General features: G+C 43.1%; 1 protein-coding gene across 2 annotated transcripts in view; it reads left to right on the top strand.

Annotated features, from left to right (window-relative positions):
• The first annotated feature begins 6,758 nt into the window (after window positions 1-6,758).
• edem2 (ER degradation enhancer, mannosidase alpha-like 2) overlaps window positions 6,759-18,916 on the top strand; it is a 14,365-nt gene continuing 2,207 nt past the window's right edge. For both annotated transcript variants that reach the window (XM_037245913.1, XM_037245914.1), the window contains exons 1-7: window positions 6,759-7,062; window positions 13,291-13,401; window positions 13,484-13,523; window positions 13,607-13,712; window positions 16,033-16,158; window positions 16,485-16,696; window positions 18,824-18,916. The exon at window positions 18,824-18,916 is cut by the window's right edge and continues 49 nt beyond it. In XM_037245913.1, coding sequence (XP_037101808.1) covers window positions 6,971-7,062; window positions 13,291-13,401; window positions 13,484-13,523; window positions 13,607-13,712; window positions 16,033-16,158; window positions 16,485-16,696; window positions 18,824-18,916 — 780 coding nt within the window. In that variant the 5' untranslated portion in view covers window positions 6,759-6,970. The remainder of the gene's footprint in view (window positions 7,063-13,290; window positions 13,402-13,483; window positions 13,524-13,606; window positions 13,713-16,032; window positions 16,159-16,484; window positions 16,697-18,823) is intronic.

Raw genomic sequence — 18,916 nt, forward strand, 5'->3', positions numbered from 1 at the left:
GACATTTCAATTAGGAGAATAACATCCGGTTGTTCCCAAAGATGATCTTTTTTCTGAAATAATTTTACGTTTACGGACTTAAGTAAGAGTCAAAATTTGGGTGCGTATTATACATGGGTAAAGGCTTTTTTCCAGCATCGACATGCCATTTTTAGGGTGCGTATTATGCATGGGGCGTATTATACATGGAAAATTACGGTAGTTTATTCCGAAAAATGACCAAGGCAAAGCAAAACTATTTTCAACTTGAGAAAAACTTCAAACAAGTGTTTTTATTTTGAATGCTTTATTTTATTTTTCAAGTTTTAAACTTTAAACTTCAAGTTTTTTTTCTTCAAATACGCGTTTTGTTTTTTCAAGTACAAAACTTTTGACCCCAATCTACCTCCATATTTGATCTTTGTTTCCGACAGCTTGGGCAATTGGGCGTGTCAAGCAGTGTTAAATACATTGCTGTAGTTGAGTGGAGCAATGTGGGCGTCACGAAATTCTGCTACAAAGCCGCCGTCACAAATATCTTTTCTAGCAACACAGTGAAAAGAAACTAGTGAGTTAAAAGTGTTATTAAATGTTACCCATGCAACAAATCTGAACAAATATAATGGCATGTTTATAAATGTCGATACATTAATACTAGGGGTGTAACGATTCATCGATACACATCGATTAATCGATATAATGCTCTACGATTTGTTGGCATCGATGCAAAACGTAAACATCGATCTATATCGCCCGTTTCTGACCTCGGACATTAGACGCGACATTATTTTGAAATCCAGTTCATTGGTGCTTGCTTCCTCTTTCCGGGAGCAGTGCGCGGCGTGTTGTGTTGTGAGCAGAGCAGGCACGTGAAAGGGGGGAGCCGACAACTGCGCGGCTCCTGGGCTGGTGCTATGGCTAGTGTCCAAGAAGACGAGGAAATTCGCTCCCCTTTGGGCTTCATTCATTATAAAGAACTTATTTTTGTTTTGTAATTAAATAGTTCAGTAATGCACTTTAAAGTTAATGGTATTACAAAAAAAAGAAAGAATATTCATTTTTCTTTACTTACTTATATGAGAAAAAATATAGGAATTTGATAAAGTTCAGTGTTAAAATAAGCACTTTGTATACTACAATACTCTTGTAATTTCCTAAACAAAGTTTGCAGTACCTTGTTGATTTTGCGTATGAATTGTTATAAATCAGGATATTGTTCTATATCGATCGTAGAGCACTATATCGTGATGTATCGTGAATGAATCACAGCAGGCTTTAAGATATCGGCAAATATCGTATCGTGTTTCTTTGTATCGATATATCGTATCGTGACAAAACCCGCAATTTACACCCCTAATTAATACATATAAACCTAATATATATATATATAGTCTTATATATATATATATATATATATATATATATATAAGAATAAGGAAATCAGGTAGTTTTCTTGTCAGATGCTACGCTATTGAGATACTCCAAACATTATTTAACTGACATCACAACATGATGGTGATGTCAGTTAAATTCTGGTATATATAGTATATATTTATATATATATATATATACAGTGCCTTGCGAAAGTATTCGGCCCCCTTGAACCTTTCAACATTTCGCGACATTTCAGGCTTCAAACATAAAGATATAAAAGTTAAATTTTTTGTCAAGAATCAACAACAAGTGGGACACAATCGTGAAGTGGAACGAAATTTATTGGATAATTTAAACTTTTTTAACAAATAAAAAACTGAAAAGTGGGGCGTGCAATATTATTCGGCCCCCTTGCGCTAATACTTTGTAGCGCCACCTTTTGCTGCAATTACAGCTGCAAGTCGCTTGGGGTATGTCTCTATCAGTTTTGCACATCGAGAGACTGGAATTCTTGCCCATTCTTCCTTGCAAAACAGCTCGAGCTCAGTGAGGTTGGATAATAATAATAATAATAATTCATTCAATTTATATAGCGCTTTTCAATAACCCAAAGTCGCTTTTACATGGAACAAAAAAAGAGTGGAGGGGGGGGGGAAGACAATAGGTTATAGTTAACAAGACATCGGTCAGCAGTGCGAAGGAGATGGATGGAGGAGCAGGAGGGGCGGGAGCGGAGGTTGTTGAGGTTGCCAGTACGGGAGGTGGGGGTGACGGGGGGTTGGCAGTCCAAAAAGAGGAGATGGGTGAGCCATCGGGGAAATGCTGGTCAGATGTAGCGGCGACGGCGAAGGATCCCAGCCTCGTGTGGAAGCAGCAGTGGACCAGGTGGTGATGCCGGTCGACCTCGACTGCACCCGCTCGAACGGCAGGCCCCAACGCACCACGGCGGCACATAGCAGAGCCACAGTTGGCGAGCCCGCAGGGAGTGGAGCCCGTCCCCCAAGGACGCCGGACGGAAGGCCAGAGAGCCGGGCCAGAACTGCCGTCGAGTCCACAGCAGGCGGCCACAGGCTCCGAGTCGGGAGGCAGGAGGGTCCGGTGGTGGTTTTGGCCAGTTGGCTGTTGGCTAGCTGGCTAACGTAGTTGGTAGTCCGAGGGAGAGGAAACAGATAGGTGAGAGCGGAGCTGCGGGGATGCGAGGTGGACGAAAGACAACACAACACGAGAAAAATAAAAGAGACGGGTGCACTGAAAACGGGAAAACGAAAAACAAGTAAGGGACACGGTCCGGGACAGAAGCGGCAGTCAACAAATATGACGCCAGCGTGCTCTAACCCGGAAGACAACAGACGGTGGGGGAGGAGCGGATGCAGAGCGTTTGTGAACAGCAGTCTTCAGCTCTTTCCACAGATTCTCGATTGGATTCAGGTCTGGACTTTGACTTGGCCATTCTAACACCTGGATACGTCTATTTGTGAACCATTCCATTGTAGATTTGGCTTTATGTTTTGGATCATTGTCCTGTTGGAAGATAAATCTCCGTCCCAGTCTCAGGTCTTTTGCAGACTCCAACAGGTTTTCTTCCAGAATGGTCCTGTATTTGGCTCCATCCATCTTCCCATCAATTTTAGCCATCTTCCCTGTCCCTGCTGAAGAAAAGCAGGCCCAAACCATGATGCTGCCACCACCATGTTTGACAGTGGGGATGGTGTGTTCAGGGTGATGAGCTGTGTTGCTTTTACGCCAAACATATTGTTTTGCATTGTGGCCAAAAAGTTCGATTTTGGTTTCATCTGACCAGAGCACCTTCTTCCACGTTTGGTGTGTCTCCCAGGTGGCTTGTGGCAAACTTTAAACGAGACTTTTTATGGATATCTTTGAGAAATGGCTTTCTTCTTGCCACTCTTCCATAAAGGCCAGATTTGTGCAGTGCACGACTGATTGTTGTCCTATGGACAGACTCTCCCACCTCAGCTGTAGTTATCTGCAGTTCATCCAGAGTGACCATGGGCCTCTTGGCTGCATCTCTGATCAGTCTTCTCCTTGTTTGAGATGAAAGTTTGGAGGGACGGCCGGGTCTTGGTAGATTTGCAGTGGTCTGATACTCCTTCCGGGTCTGATACTCCTACAGGCAGAAACTAAAAACTTCTAAGCCTGTGGTGAGGACTGTGAGGAAGTGGACAGTGGAGTCAAGGCAGGACCTCCAAGCCTGCTTTGACTGCACCGATTGGGGAGTTTTCGAAGCTGCAACTTCAGACTTGCATGAACTCACTGACACTGTCACATCATACATCAGTTTTTGTGAGGATCTGTGTGTGCAGACTAAGACCTTCTGCACGTACAACAACGACAAACCTTGGTTTACACCGAACCTCTGGAGGCTCCGCAAAGTCAAGGAGGAGGCCTACAGGAGCGGCGACCGCGACCTGTTCAAGCAGACCAGAAACACACTGAACCGAGAGGTCAGGAAAGCCAGGAGGTGTTACGGGGAGTAACTGAAGAGACACCTCTCTGCCAATCCTGATCCCTCAACAGTGTGGAAAGGTCTGCAGAGCATCACGGGCTACAAGAAACGAACCCCCCGTCCTGTGGAGAGCCCAAGGCTTGCTAATTAGCTAAACAGGTTCTACTGCAGGTTTGATCGGTCCACCCACACAACGGGAGTTCCTGCAGCACAATCTACATACTCACCTCTCCCCACAACTCCTCTGTCCACACCTCTATCATCGTTGTCACCCACTCTCTCTCTTGCAGAGGCCGCGCCCGCACTCCAGATCCGCGAGGAGGAAGTGCGCCAGATGTTCCGGAGACAAAAGACCAGGAAGGCACCGGGCCCAGACGGCGTGTCACCTTCCTGCTTGAAAGTCTGCGCTGAGCAGCTGGCGCCCACCTTTGCACGGATCTTCAACCGTTCTCTGGAGCTGTGTGAGGTGCCCTCGTGCTTCAAGAGCTCCACCATCGTTCCAGTGGCCAAGAAGCCCGCCATCACAGGTTTGAATGACTATAGACCTGTTGCACTGACATCTGTGGTCATGAAATCTTTCGAGAGGTTAGTGCTGAACCACCTGAAGGATGTCACGGGCCCCCTGCTTGACCCCCTCCAGTTTGCCTACCGGGCAAACAGGTCAGTGGATGATGCGGTCAACATGGGACTGCACTACATCCTGCACCACCTGGACACCCCAGGAACGTACGCCAGGATCCTGTTCGTGGACTTCAGCTCGGCGTTCAACACCATCGCTCCTGACATCCTCCAACAGAAGCTCATCCAGCTTGCGGTGCCTGCCTCCACCTGTCAGTGGATCACCAGCTTCCTGACCAACAGGAGACAGCGTGTGAGGCTGGGGGGCATCACATCTGACACCCGGACCACCAATACTGGAGCCCCTCAGGGGTGCGTCCTCTCCCCACTGCTCTTCTCTCTCTACACCAATGATTTCTCCTCAGGTGACTCTCCTGTGAAGCTCCTGAAGTATGCAGACGACACCACTCTCATCGGACTGATCCAGGACGGTGATGAGACCGCGTACAGACAGGAGGTGGAGCGGCTGGTCCACTGGTGCAGCCAAAACCACCTGGAGCTGAACTCGCTCAAGACCGTGGAGATGACAGTGGATTTCAGGCGAGACCCTTCACCCCTTTTACCCCTCACTATCCGCAGTAATACTATTCTCTCCACAGACACCTTCAAGTTCCTGGGAACCACAATCTCTCGGGACCTGAAATGGACCGGCCACATAGACTCTGTCCGGAAGAAGGCCCAGCAGAGGCTGTACTTCCTGAGACAGCTCAAGAAGTTCAACCTGCCGCGAGAGTTTCTGAAGACCTTCTACACTGCCATCATCCAGTCTGTCCTCTGCACCTCCATCACTGTCTGGTTTGGATCGGCCTCCAAACAAGACAAGCACAGACTGCAACGGACAATCAGGACTGTTGAAAAAATCATTGGAATCAACCTCCCATCTATCCAAGACTTGTACCTGTCCAGGACCAGGAAACGTGCAAGGAACATCTCATCAGACCCTTCTCACCCAGGTTGCAGTCTCTTTGAACTACTCCCCTCCGGACGGCGTTACAGAGCTCGGTACGCCAAAACCAGCAGACACAGAGACAGCTTCTTCCCCCAGGCTGTTGCTCTGATGAACTCACACCACCCTTAGAGTCTCAGAGTCATTACTGTGCAATAACATCCTGCTCTCCACACCTTTTTTGAATTTGTCTACACTGTTTGTACTATGTGTCCTCTCTGCATCCATTGCAGCCTGGTCATCCTGGAAGAGGGACCTTCCCATCTGTGGTCTCTTCTCAAGGTTTCTCATTTCCCCTAGCTGGAGTTTTGAGTTTTTCCTTGCCCTTTTGGGAGTTTAAGATCAGGGGATATTTGAGAATATTTGCCATTTTTCACATGTCCTGAGTGTTGTTAGTCACCTAAATGTTGAACAGAGGGTGTGATTTACCGAAGTCAAATTCCTTGTTTGGCACGCTCAAACATGGCGAATAAAAACTCTTGAATCTTGAATTTCAATATAATTGCTTGCACAGTGCTCCTTGAGATGTTTAAAGCTTGGGAAATCTTTTTGTATCCAAATCCGGCTTTAAACTTCTCCACAACAGTATCTCGGACCTGCCTGGTGTGTTCCTTTGTCTTCATGGTTCTCTCTGCGCTTTAAACAGAACCCTGAGACTATCAAAGAGCAGGTGCATTTATACGGAGACTTGATTACACACAGGTGCATTCTATTTATCATCATCAGTCATTTAGGACAACATTGGATCATTCAAAGATCCTCACTGAACTTCTGGAGTGAGTTTGCTGCACTGAAAGTAAAGGGGCCGAATAATATTGCACGCCCCACTTTTCAGTTTTTTATTTGTTAAAAAAGTTGAAATTATCTAATAAATTTCGTTCCACTTCACGATTGTGTCCCACTTGTTGTTGATTCTTGACAAAAAATTAAAATTTTATATCTTTATGTTTGAAGCCTGAAATGTGGCGAAATGTTGAAAGGTTCAAGGGGGACGAATACTTTCGCAAGGCACTGTATATATATATATATATATATATATATATATATATATATACATACATACATACATACATATACACACACACACACACACACACACACACACACACACGGTCAATCCACAAATTCCAAAGCACATAAAACCTTACATTTTATTGCTTTATTTCTTCAGATCAATGTTTGACATCTACTGGTATTTGTGTTTACATGTTCTGAGTTCCTAAATAAATATTTAAAAAAGTAATGAGAAACAAGCTCGTCGCCATGGAAACGCAGGCCGGTTTCAAGCTGCGTTCGTGCGTCACGTGACGTGCTGTCCGGTCGCTCCGGAAAAGACGTAATGTAGTCGAAAAAAACAGCCTTCGGAGAATACAGTATGAGTTTAGTCACATTCCTTTGACGCATTAGAAGTACTTCCGGTTTTGTTTGAAGCATCGAGAGCTAGCAACATTGCAATGTGGAAAAATGAGTTGCACTTTGTGTATTAGATGTCGGTGGCCGGTTGATTTTGATAACTTCGCATGAGAGTGTGTTTTAGCAGTGCTCCCGCCTTGTTTTTGAACTAGTTATTGTTTGTAACGTCGGCTGCCATGCGGGCTCTCGTGCGCATATTTCTGGTTTGTTTGTGGGTCAGCACGGCGAGGGGTCATCAGTTTACCGAGGAAGAAATGCAGGATGTCAGGTAAACGCACACATCTGCACCGAACTTTGGAGAATTTTAAAACTCCATTCCCGCACGTTAAAATCCAATACTCAACTTGAACGCAAATAAACACTGCTCTGCGTCGAAATGTGGAAAAATGAACCATTCAATGTCGTTATTATAAAAACAAAACTCAATTTCATATTCAGATTATAATTTGACAGTCACCAATCACTAATATATGGTGACCATTTATTTCCATGGGCGACTTAATGAACCTTCAGATAGTGTACTACATTTTCATTTAGAAGTTACTAGTTGACCATTTCGGGTCAGGACCCAAAAGAACCATACGTAGTCCCATTCGGATCCACACCTCGCCCCAAAACAACGGTTATGATTCAAAACTTACTGGGCACTTTGGTTACGCAGCCTTTACCATCGTCTGCATTAGCTAAACTAGCATTAGCATTTAGCTGCGTTGCAACTCAGATAGTTTACGGTAAACTATCGTTATATATATATATATTCCTTCACGGGGAAATTCCAGTTCACAGCCGCCATTAACAAAAGAAAACAAAAACAGGAATTAAAAACAATTTAAAGTTTTAAAGATAGTCATGAATCTTATATAAGGTTATGTTTTGGTGGTTGTTATATTTGAACAGTTGAATACATATACAAATAATTTATTGCACACTGGTTTTTTTGTTGTAAAGTCTGACAGCTGCAGGAAGAAATGACCTGTGATAACACTATCTCACACACTTCTGATCATCAATTCATCAGTTGGAAACTTTCAATTTCCGTATGGGCTGCGGTAGCTGTCTGGAATTGTATTGTTCAAGTTTGATTCTCCATAATCAATCTTTTCTTGATTTATTCATGTATTTACGGTGTAGATGATGAGATAACATGACATCTCATCATATATTTTTCTCCAAGGTTGCCATAATATTTAGACAGAGAAACTACAGTTAAAAACTGGTTAAATAGTTACTAATCCTAAATGTTACTCTTCTTATTTCCCTTCTACAACTATTTATCCTTATACCTAATGAAATTTATGACTAAATGCTTAATGATTTGATGCTTAGTTTGAACATAAAAATAGACAAACACAATAAGAAAACGTCACAGAAGCAGGACTTTTACAATGTAACAATACAATATTGCTCTTGGCATATCCTTTCTAAATATATGGTAAATGCTCTTTCACTTGTATTGCACTTTTCCGCCTGTTAAGGCACTCAAAGCGCTTGACACTGAAGTCCTCACTCACCTACTGATGATAGAGCCCCATGAGTCACTGGGGGTTCAGTACCTTGCACGATTGTTTTTAGTATGTTGCTAAACTACAAGAATGTAGTCACAATGTTAGGAAGAATACAATACCTTTATATTCATGGATGTAAGATGATACATATGTACATCTTAAATCCCCTTTTCCAACTTAGTCTTTCGTGTCCAGTGTACGTCTGTTACTGTTACCGTATTTTCCGCACCATAAGGCGCACTTCCAAGCCTTTAATTTTCTCAAAAAAGGAAGGTGTGTCTTTTAATAAGGTGTGCCTTTTGTGTGGACCAAATTCCAAAATCTGTAAAGTTGTTTTGTATGGCTTCCGTAATATACAGGCGAAATATGAAGACCCGTTGAATCAATCAGAGGACATTATGTTTTACATAGATCGGGGCAACGTAACATGTAGAGGAGTACGTACCTCTGCCGCCATTGGTTAATAAATAAATAAATACTACGTTTGTGTAAATCTGTAAAGTTGTTTTGTGTGGCTTCCGCCACACAGTGACGTAATAAATAGGCGTAATATGTAGGGGTGTAAATCGCGGGTTTTTTCACGATACAATATCATATCGATACAAAGGACCACGATACGATTATTGCCGATATCTTAAAGCCTGCTGTGATTCATTCACGATACATCACGATATAGTGCTCCACGATCGATATTTTATTTTATTATTATTATTTTTTTTAAATAAAAAATATAGAACAATATCCTGATTTATAACAATTCACACGCAAAATCAACAAGGTACTGCAAACTCTTTATTTAGGAAATTACAAGAGTATTGTAGTATACAAAGTGCTTATTTTAACACTGAACTTTATCGAATTCCTATATTTTTTCTCATATAAGTAAAGAAAAATGAATATTCTTTCTTTTTTTGTAATACCATTAACTTTAAAGTGCATTACTGAACTATTTATTTACAATAATTTTAATTGTCCGTTGAGCCATCTTTTCTTTGGAATCCAAAGTGCTTCCAAACGAATGACTTGAAGCCCAAAGGGGAGCGAATTTCCTCGTCTTCTTGGACACTAGCCATAGCACCAGCCCAGGAGCCGCGTAGTTGTCGGCTCCCCTTTCACGTGCCTGCTCTGCTCACAACACAACTAATGTCCGAGGTCAAACACGGCGATATAAATCGATGTTTACGTTTAGCATCGATGCCAATAAATCGTAGAGCATTATATCGATTAATCGATGTGTATCGATGAATCGTTACACCCCTAGTAATATGTAGACCAGATGAACCAATTGTGGACATTACGTTTTACGTAGCTCGGGGCAAAAAAAGACTGTACGTAACGTAGAGCACGTACCTCCGTGCACGCCATCGTTTGTGCAAACAAAACAGCATTAGGACCCTCTAAAATGGCATGAACAAAGAGACATGCTTACGAGGAACAATCAGAGCTTTCTGGAAAGCCAGGGTCATTGCAGAAGAGCAACGTGACATCGACGAGACAATGACGAGAGGGAACTTGGCATGTTTAATGGCAAATTTGACCCAACTGTTTAATTTGGATACAGAAGATGAGGACTTGGACGGATTTGTGTATGAATATCGATTAACAATGATGCGAGTACAGTAGAGTACATGGGTATACAGTAGAATAAAGTACAACCAAACTTGCGGTCTTGCTCCGTGACGTTTTTTTTTTTGTTTACCGTAAGCCATGGCATACATGCGCCCTATAATGCAGTGGGTACTATGTGTGGATTAAATACAAAATAGGCTCCGCAATTGAGTCTGCGCCTTTTAACCCGAAGCGCCTTATAGTGCGGAAAATACGGCAATTTGCCCAGGTCCTGTAGATGTGGTTTGTAGAATAACCCAATTTTTTCAAAACCATAAGTGACTGAGCCGTGTTGCGTCGGCATGGAAGATTTTGTGCAAAGAACCCATTCTATAGTAGAGGGCTGTCCTACATACTGTATTTTTCGGACTAAAAGTCGCTGCGTAATATACGTCGCATCACCCATAAAATGCACAAAGTGAAAAAAACCCATAAGTCGCTCCGGAGTATAAGTCGCATTTTGGGGGAAATTTATTCGACAAAATCCAACACCAAGAACAGACATGAACGAGCAACAACAGGCTAAACGATACAGTATGCTAACGTGACATAAACACAAACGAGAAGCTAAGAACAGGCCTGATGTAACAATAACAGTTATTCAAATAACTATAACATAAATAACACCTTTATCAAACCATCTGTCACTCCAAATCATTAAAGCCATCGATCGAGTTGGTCCTTCTTTATGTAAACAAGTCAGCAGCGCGTTGCAGTTCAATTTTTTCTACAGGCCCATATAACAATATACACTGCTCAAAAAAATTAAAGGAACAGTTTTTTATCAGGGTATGGCATGAATTCAATTACACTTTTCTGATAAGGTTTTGGTCAGGTGAGAGGGGGTTGTTAATCAGTTTCAGCTGCATTGGTGTTGATGGAATTAACAACAGGTGCACTAGAGGGGCAACAACGAGGTGGTCCCCAAAACAGGACTGGTTTTGCAGGTGGAGGCCATTTCAAGTTCATCCCTCTTGATCTTTTTTAACTGGTTTTCCACAAGTGTTGGCTTTAGCTAGAGTCATTATCATGACTGGGAGCATGAGGCGATTTCTTAACCCTCCTGAAGTTGAGCAGATTCTCCAACTCCTCCAGGATGGCACATCCATGCGTGCTGTTGCAAGAAGATTTGATGTGTATCCCAGTACAATCTCCAGAGCATGGAGGAGATTCCAGGAGGCAGGCAGTTACTCTAGGAGAGCTGGACAGGGCCGTAGACGGTCCTCATCCCATCAGCAGGACCGATATCTGCTGCTTTGTGCAAGGAGAAACAGGTTGAGCACTGCCCGAGCTCTACAGAATGACCTCCAGCAGGCTACTGGTGTGAATGTCTCTGTCCAAACAGTCAGAAACAGACTTCACGAGGGTGGCCTCAGAGCACGACGTCCTGTAGTGTACCCTGTGCTCACTGCTCAGCACCGTGGAGCTCGATTGGCATTTGCCATAGAACACCAGAATTGGCAGGTCCGCCACTGGCGCCCTGTGCTTTTCATAGATGAGAGCGGGTTTACCCTGAGCACCTGTGATAGACGTGAAAGGGTCTGGAGAAGCCAAGGAGAGCGCTATACTGCCTGCAACATCATTCAGCATGACCGGTTTGGTGGTGGGTCAGTGATGGTCTGGGGAGGCATTTCCATGGAGGGACGAACAGACCTCTACAGGCTAGAGAACGGCAGTCTGACTGCCATTAGGTATCGGGATGAAATCCTTGCACCCATGGTCAGACCCTACGCTGGTGCAGGAGGTCCTGGGTTCCTCCTGATCCACGACAATGCCCGGCCTCATGTGGCAGGAGTATGCAGACAGTATCTGGAGGATGAAGGAATTGACACTATTGAATGGCCCTCACGATCACCCGATAGAACACCTCTAGGACATAATGTTTCAGTCCATCAGACGCCGCCAGGTTGCTCCTCAGACTTTACAGGAGCTCACTGATGCCCTTAGACAGATCTGGGAGGACATCCCACAAGACACCATCCGTCGTCTCATTAGGAGCATGCCGCGACGTTGTCAAGCATGCATACAAGCACGTGGGGGCCACACAAGATATTGAAAATAATTTTGAGTTGCAGAAATTGAATTTAGGCAAAATGGACGAGCCTGCCACATCATTTTTTCACTTCCATCAAAAGATGTGGCATCTTTTTGTTCCTGAGACATTAAACTGTTCATTTCAGCATAGATATCCAACATTTTTGTGTCACCATTGAAATCTGATGTATTTTCAAAGTGTTCCTTTAATCTTTTTGAGCAGTGTATAAACTATGTATGAAATAACAATAATATAAACAACAATTTTATCGAACCATCTGTGTCACTCCAAATCAATAAATCCATCAGAATCTTCGTCTTCCGTGTCACTTGGAAAAAAAAAAAAAACAGCTGTTGACGCCGGAAAGTCTACGTGCGCTGCGGACGTCAGACTGGATATATCAAATAAATGTAATATAAACAACAATTTTATCGAACCATCCGTGTCACTCCAAATCAATAAATTCATCAGAATCTTTGTCTTCCGTGTCACTTGAAAAAAAAAAAAAAACACAGCTGTTGACACCGGAACTACGTGCCTGCTGACGTCAGACCAGACATATCAAATAAATGTAATATAAACAACAATTTTAACGAACCATCCGTGTCACTCCAAATCACTAAATCCACCGGAATATTAATCCTCTGTGTCCAAAAAAACCCCCCAAAAAAACAGCTGTCGATTCCGGACCTACGTGCGCGCTGACGTCAGCCTCGTTGTCAGTTGGCGGCTCCAATTATTCCACAGATCTACATATATAACTATATTGTAGCGTTACCAAAGTACCAGGCAAGACATAGGTTTGATAACCGGCTCTTTATTTCACAAATCAAGAGCTCAACATGTGAGCCAACACACGCAAGCGCCCTGGCTCGCTCTTTCCGCACACCGCCCCCCTGCTGTCTTCACGTCCTCCCTAGAAAACCGGAAACTACTGAAGTCTAACAACATACACGTTGCTCATCTAAATAAACTATATATCAAGTAACTATAACATAAATAACAAGTTTATCGAATAATCTGTGTCACTCCAAATCATTAAATCTCCCGACTTCGGAAGTCAGTGAATGGTACTCATTGTCAGTGAGGCTCCAATTATTCCACAGCCATAGTGCGCCCTCATGCGGTTTAAAGTGAAAATAACATGTGAAATGATCAACTATACTAGTAAGTAAATAGTGTTAATGATCAAGTAAAAATTTGTGAAAAAATTCACATAAGTCGCTCCTGAGTATAAGTCGCCCCCCCACCCAAAGTATGAAAAAATACAGTAAATATAACAAAAATATGTTACATTAGAGGTGTCTCGAACAGTATCTGTGATATTATGCACCTGAATCTCTTTCAGACAACGAATCAAAGGTATGTTCTATCACGCCTACAACAGTTACCTGGACAACGCTTTCCCTTATGATGAGCTTCGCCCCCTCACCTGTGATGGTCAGGACACTTGGGGCAGGTGAAATCAAGGTTTCCTTCCAAGTGGCTGTTATTTTAAATCACCATAGTCACTGTTGCCTCTCTTTTTTTTTTTTCTCCAGTTTCTCACTGACGCTCATCGACGCACTTGATACCTTGCTGGTGAGATTGGAAATGGCTATCCTGCATTGCTGAATCTTGTTCTTTTGTTCATTGACACTTGATACAGGCATGCATGTGTCAAGGTACTGGGAAACCACACTGAGTTTCAGCGCGTGGCATCGCTTCTACAAGAAACAGTTGACTTTGACATTGACATCAATGCCTCTGTCTTTGAGACCAACATCAGAGGTTTGTACAAAAAATAAGAAGGGTAAATTCATCAATTAATAAAAAATAATGATAAATTAATTTAATAATTGATTATTCATTCAATTGACAATTTTGCCTCTCCAGTCTCCAAGACTCACTAATTAGCACCACTTGGAAATTTAGGAAATAATCCCTCCGATGACAGGTTTGCCTAGTGCAGGGGTGGGCAATTCTGGTCCTTTACGGCCGGTGTCCTGCATATTTTCTATGTCACCCTGTTGCAACACACAATTATCAAGGTCTGCAGAAGCTGGATAACAATCCTGATCATTTGAATCAGGTGTGTTGCAGCAGGGAGACCTATAAAACATGCAGGTCCCTCCAGGGCCGGAATTGCCCACCCCTGGCCTTTTAGTTCTATCTAAATCAGGATGAAAATATCTTCATCAAGCAGACTGAGCGGGAATTGATCCCACGCAAGTCAGGCGAGTGTACCCCTACAACAGAGGTTTTGTCGCGGGCCACATTGCTGTTATAGTTCCTTCGGCAGCCATTTATGACTGCCATCGCCTGTTATTATATACAGTTTAGGCTACACAACAAACTGATGAATAACTAGTTTTCAAATCTGAGACTAGTAAAAACTGGTCAAATATCTAAAGCTGAATTGTAATCAAAATTGCGAGCAATATATCTATATTTGTGAACAAGTGAAGACAATTTTTGTAATTTTAGTATTGACTTGTATTGACACAAGTCGATGCACAATTTGTCTTTGCAGGCCACATAAAATGCTGTGGCAAGCTGTATCTGCCCGGAGGCCTTGTTTGACACCTATACCCGACAGTTCAGGGGTGTCAAATTCATTTTTGTCGCGGGCTGCATCGTAGTCATTTTTTCCCTCGGAGGGCCATTATGATTGTCAACGTCTTCTATATACAGTATAGGCTACAAAACAAACTGATGAATGACTATTTTTGAAATCAAAGATCAAAATATTTTAAAACTACGAATGGTAATGAAAATTGCAAGCAATATCTTTGAATACCGTAATTTTCGGACTATAAGTCGCACCGGAGTATAAGTCGCACCAGCCATAAAATGCCCAAAAAAGTGAAAAAAACCCATATATATGTATGTAAGTCGCTCCTGAGTATAAGTCGCCCCCCCACCCAAACTATGAAAAAAAAACGCGACTTATAGTCCGAAAATTACGGTATATAATTTTAGTGTTTTTTTTTAAAGTGAAGGCAATTCATAATTTTAATGATTGCACAAAGTTGATGCAAAATTTGTCTTTGCGGGCCACATAAAATTATGTGGCGGGCCGTATCTGGCCCCCGGACCTTGAGTTTGACACACATGCCCTACACCAGGGGTGGCCAACCCGCGGCTCGCGAGCCGCATGCGGCTCTTTGCCGGGTTTCATGCGGCTCCTTTACGTTCGGCTCGCGAGCCGCATGCGGCTCCTTGCCGGGTTTCATGCGGCTCCTTTACGTTCATATCAACATTTGTGGGTTTATTTGTTTGTTTGTTTGTTTGTTTTTGTGCGTGTTCGCTTCGCTTGAGTTCAATATGGTATTTTCGTCAAACGCTGCATGTTCGCTTCGCTTGAGTTCAATATGGTATTTTCGTCAAACGCGCATGCGCATGAGGTGAAATCCCGCAAAGGAGGAGGGGCAAACCCATTCGGGGGGGGGGGGCTGTGGCTCTTTGCGGTACACAGTAAAAAAATGTGGCTCTTAGTCTCTGACTGGTTGGCCACCCCTGCCCTACACCAGCGGTGGCCAACCCGCGGCTCGCGAGCCGCATGCGGCTCTTTGGCTAGTTTCATGCGGCTCTTTTACGTTCATATCAACATTTGTGTTTATTTTTCGTGCGTATTTGCTTCGCTTGAATTCAATATGGTATTTTGGTCAAACGCGCATGCGCGTGAGGTGAAATCCCGCAAAGGAGGAGGGACAAACAGAGCGATTGGTTTTGCTGGCTTTTTAATGGATGGCGACTGTGACTACGAGGGCCCATTAGGTCCAGAAAAGCTGACAAGACGCTTGCCAAAATGGCAAGGAAATAATGCACAGCTAAACGAATATATGACGATGAACACAGGACGTTTTTAACAGAGTTAAAGTTGTTTTTTGTTGAACGCTATGGCAAGCCATTCTGCCTGATATGTCGGACGTCATCCAGAATGTCTAGGACAATCTTTGTTGCATCTCTGATCAGTGCCCTCCTTATTTAGGCAGAAGGTTTAGAGCAGGGGTGCAGTTTGCTCCCAGAGTTGCAACTAGGTAGTTTGACTAAGAAAGCTGCAGAGGCATCAAAGCCTGTGAATATAATGCTTTTCTCTGTCCTTCAGTGGTGGGAGGTCTCCTGTCTGCCCACCTCCTCTCAGGCCGGGCTGGAGTGCAGCTGGAACCTGGCTGGCCTTGTTCAGGACCACTCCTGAGGATGGCAGAGGACGCTGCCAGAAAACTGCTACCTGGTACTAAACATGCACACAAAGTTATGTTAAAAACTTTGTCTTAGTTCACAGGTGTCAAGCTCTAGTCCTCGGGGCCGCGTTCCAACATGTTTTCCAAGATTCCCTCGTTAAGTGCACCTGCGTGAAAAGTTTTAGCTCCTGCAGAACGTGAAGGTGGCTAAAACTTTTCACGCAGGTGCACTTAACGAGGGTAATTTGGAAAACATATTGGAACGCGGCCCCTCGAGGACTGGAGGTCGACACCCCTGTCTTAGTTGAACAACAGAACATTTTGAAGCTCAAAAAAATAACTCCCCATCAAGCCACATTGTACCCATATATTCCAGCTTTCGAGACTCCCACTGGAATGCCATATGGCACAGTCAACCTGCTGCGAGGTGTCAGTCCCACCGAGACACCAGTCACCTGCACTGCTGGCGTAGGAACCTTCATCCTGGAATTCGCCACACTGAGCCGACTTACGGGCAATGTTACATTTGAGGACACTGCACGCCGGGCGCTGAGGGCTCTGTGGAAGACCAGGTCGGACATCGGACTGGTAAATGTGAAACGTGCAGGCAGAATCAGTGATGTAAATGCAGTGATTTAGTAGTGTGAGGTGACAAAAAAGTGGACATAAACAACAACAAACCATTTCATCTCTCCCCATAGCAATCATCACTGGCTGAAATTAGTTGAACCCCGGAACTCGGCGCTAATGTGCTCCGAAAGGAGCGTCGAGAGGCGATGCAGTCGAGTTTTGAAGCAATTTGTCTAATTTTGTCTAAAACAGAACACAAAACCACAAAAAGCAATGAAAATACAATCCAGCAAAAGCTTGGAGCACAGCTTTAAGTGGTCCGTATGAGGCCCTTGACACAAGTTGGACATTCAAAAGACAAAAAAATGAGCTTGAATTAAATTAAACGTTACAAAATAACACTATTTACTATACACAAAACATACTTACCCATGGTAGAAGAGCTAAAGTCCTGTAAACAATGTCCCTAAAGGGAATAAATGTGAACAAAAGGATGGTTGTTGGTTACGAATAAAGTAGATTTCTTTTTACACGGTTGTTATTGCTTTGAACTCTACTCTTCAGCATGAACCCCCGTGATCTTGTGGTCTCACCTGTGCAGCTTTCCGGACACAGAGCGCACACGCCTGCAGTTGGGCGTTACAATGGTTTCAAACCCACTAAACAACAACGCCAACAAGCAGCATGTGACCATAGTATGAACTGTAGAATTCGTAGTTACGTAAAAATTGAGTAAGGTGGGTCGGATCCCGAAACTTTGTTCGAAATCAGAGGCGTGATTTTCCGACATTTTGCACATTGAACATTGAATATGTCGATTACTGAGGCGGTCGAGTTGCGGGGTTCTACTGTATTTACTTTCTACCCCGAGGTACAGTACCCATTCCAACCACTGTGCTTGCTGCCACAACGTGAGGTTTGAATCTGTCATTAGTGATTCTGTTAAATTTAGATTATTATAAAACTAAGATTAAGACAAAATTGGTATAAAATCTAAGAACAATGACACTTGCAGCTGGTTCTGGGCGATAATTGGATGTCAGTGTCGGAATTGATATCAATAGAAAATACATTCGATTAAAATCTTTTATATAAAAAAAAAAAGGGAACAACGCCAGAATGCAAATCCCATCCCAGCATTATGTATGTTGTAGGCAAATGAATATGTATTGGATTGTATGATATGAAATAGTATATTTATATTGAGAAACATCTTTCAGTCATATCGCCCAGCCCTGTGAAGCACATTGTCTAAAAAGGCATTTATTTAATCTTTATATTAGCGGCCACTTTATTTGGCTTGTATTTATTTGGTGTAATACACCAAATCACATACGTATATGTGATTAAATAAAATAACCTAAATTCTGCCTTTTTTCCCCCAGGTCCCTCTTTTGAATAGTTGAAAAAGAATCAATATCTATATCTCAGTCTGTCTGCTTTATTGTCAATTTCTTCACATGCCAAGACACTCAAAGAAATCGAAATTACGTTCTAGCAACAAATATAAAATACTATATTGTGATACTTTTGTCCTTATGCCCGATTTGTGGACCCTGTGGAGGTTTTTTGTGTGTTTTGGGGTGTTTTTCTAGGTATTGAGGGGGGCTGTGTGGCAGCCCTCGGGATAATTTACAATATTTAGGCCTCTCACCAGTTGGGCTGCTGTTACTTTTTTCCCCCCTTTGTTATTGTCTTTGTTGCTTTGCTTTGATGACTTTTAACTTTCGCACTTACTGGATTTCTTTATGGCGCCGTTGTGTCAGCCTTTTCTGGAAGCCTATTGAATTGCGCTCATTTAATCAGTATGTCTTTTATATACCCACTTTGTGGTATGAATGCTGCTGGAAACCCGAATTTCTCCCCGGGGATCAATAAAGTATCTGTCTCTCTGGGTGAGAGAGAATGAGAGGGAAGGGCTCTCTCTCTCTCTCTCTCGCTCTCTCTCGCTCTCTCTCTCGCTCTCTTCTTCCAACGGCATATAATCATTTACTCTATATGCCTGTAGATAACTAGAAAGCTTAAAAAAGTATGATGTTGCTGTTCCTTCCTTGGAATAAATGTCAGGCTAAAAAGCCGAAGGAAAACCAAATCACGTGCTGACATTTATTTGAAAGACAAATCATTGTCATTTTGGGCTTGTAGGTGGGCAACCACATTGATGTGGTCTCCCAAAAGTGGATGGCTCAGGATGCAGGCATCGGTGCGGGCGTGGACTCTTATTTTGAGTACTTGGTG

This window comes from Syngnathus acus, chromosome 2 (genome assembly GCF_901709675.1).
Source record: "Syngnathus acus chromosome 2, fSynAcu1.2, whole genome shotgun sequence".
In the NCBI taxonomy this organism is placed as follows: Eukaryota; Metazoa; Chordata; class Actinopteri; order Syngnathiformes; family Syngnathidae; genus Syngnathus; species Syngnathus acus.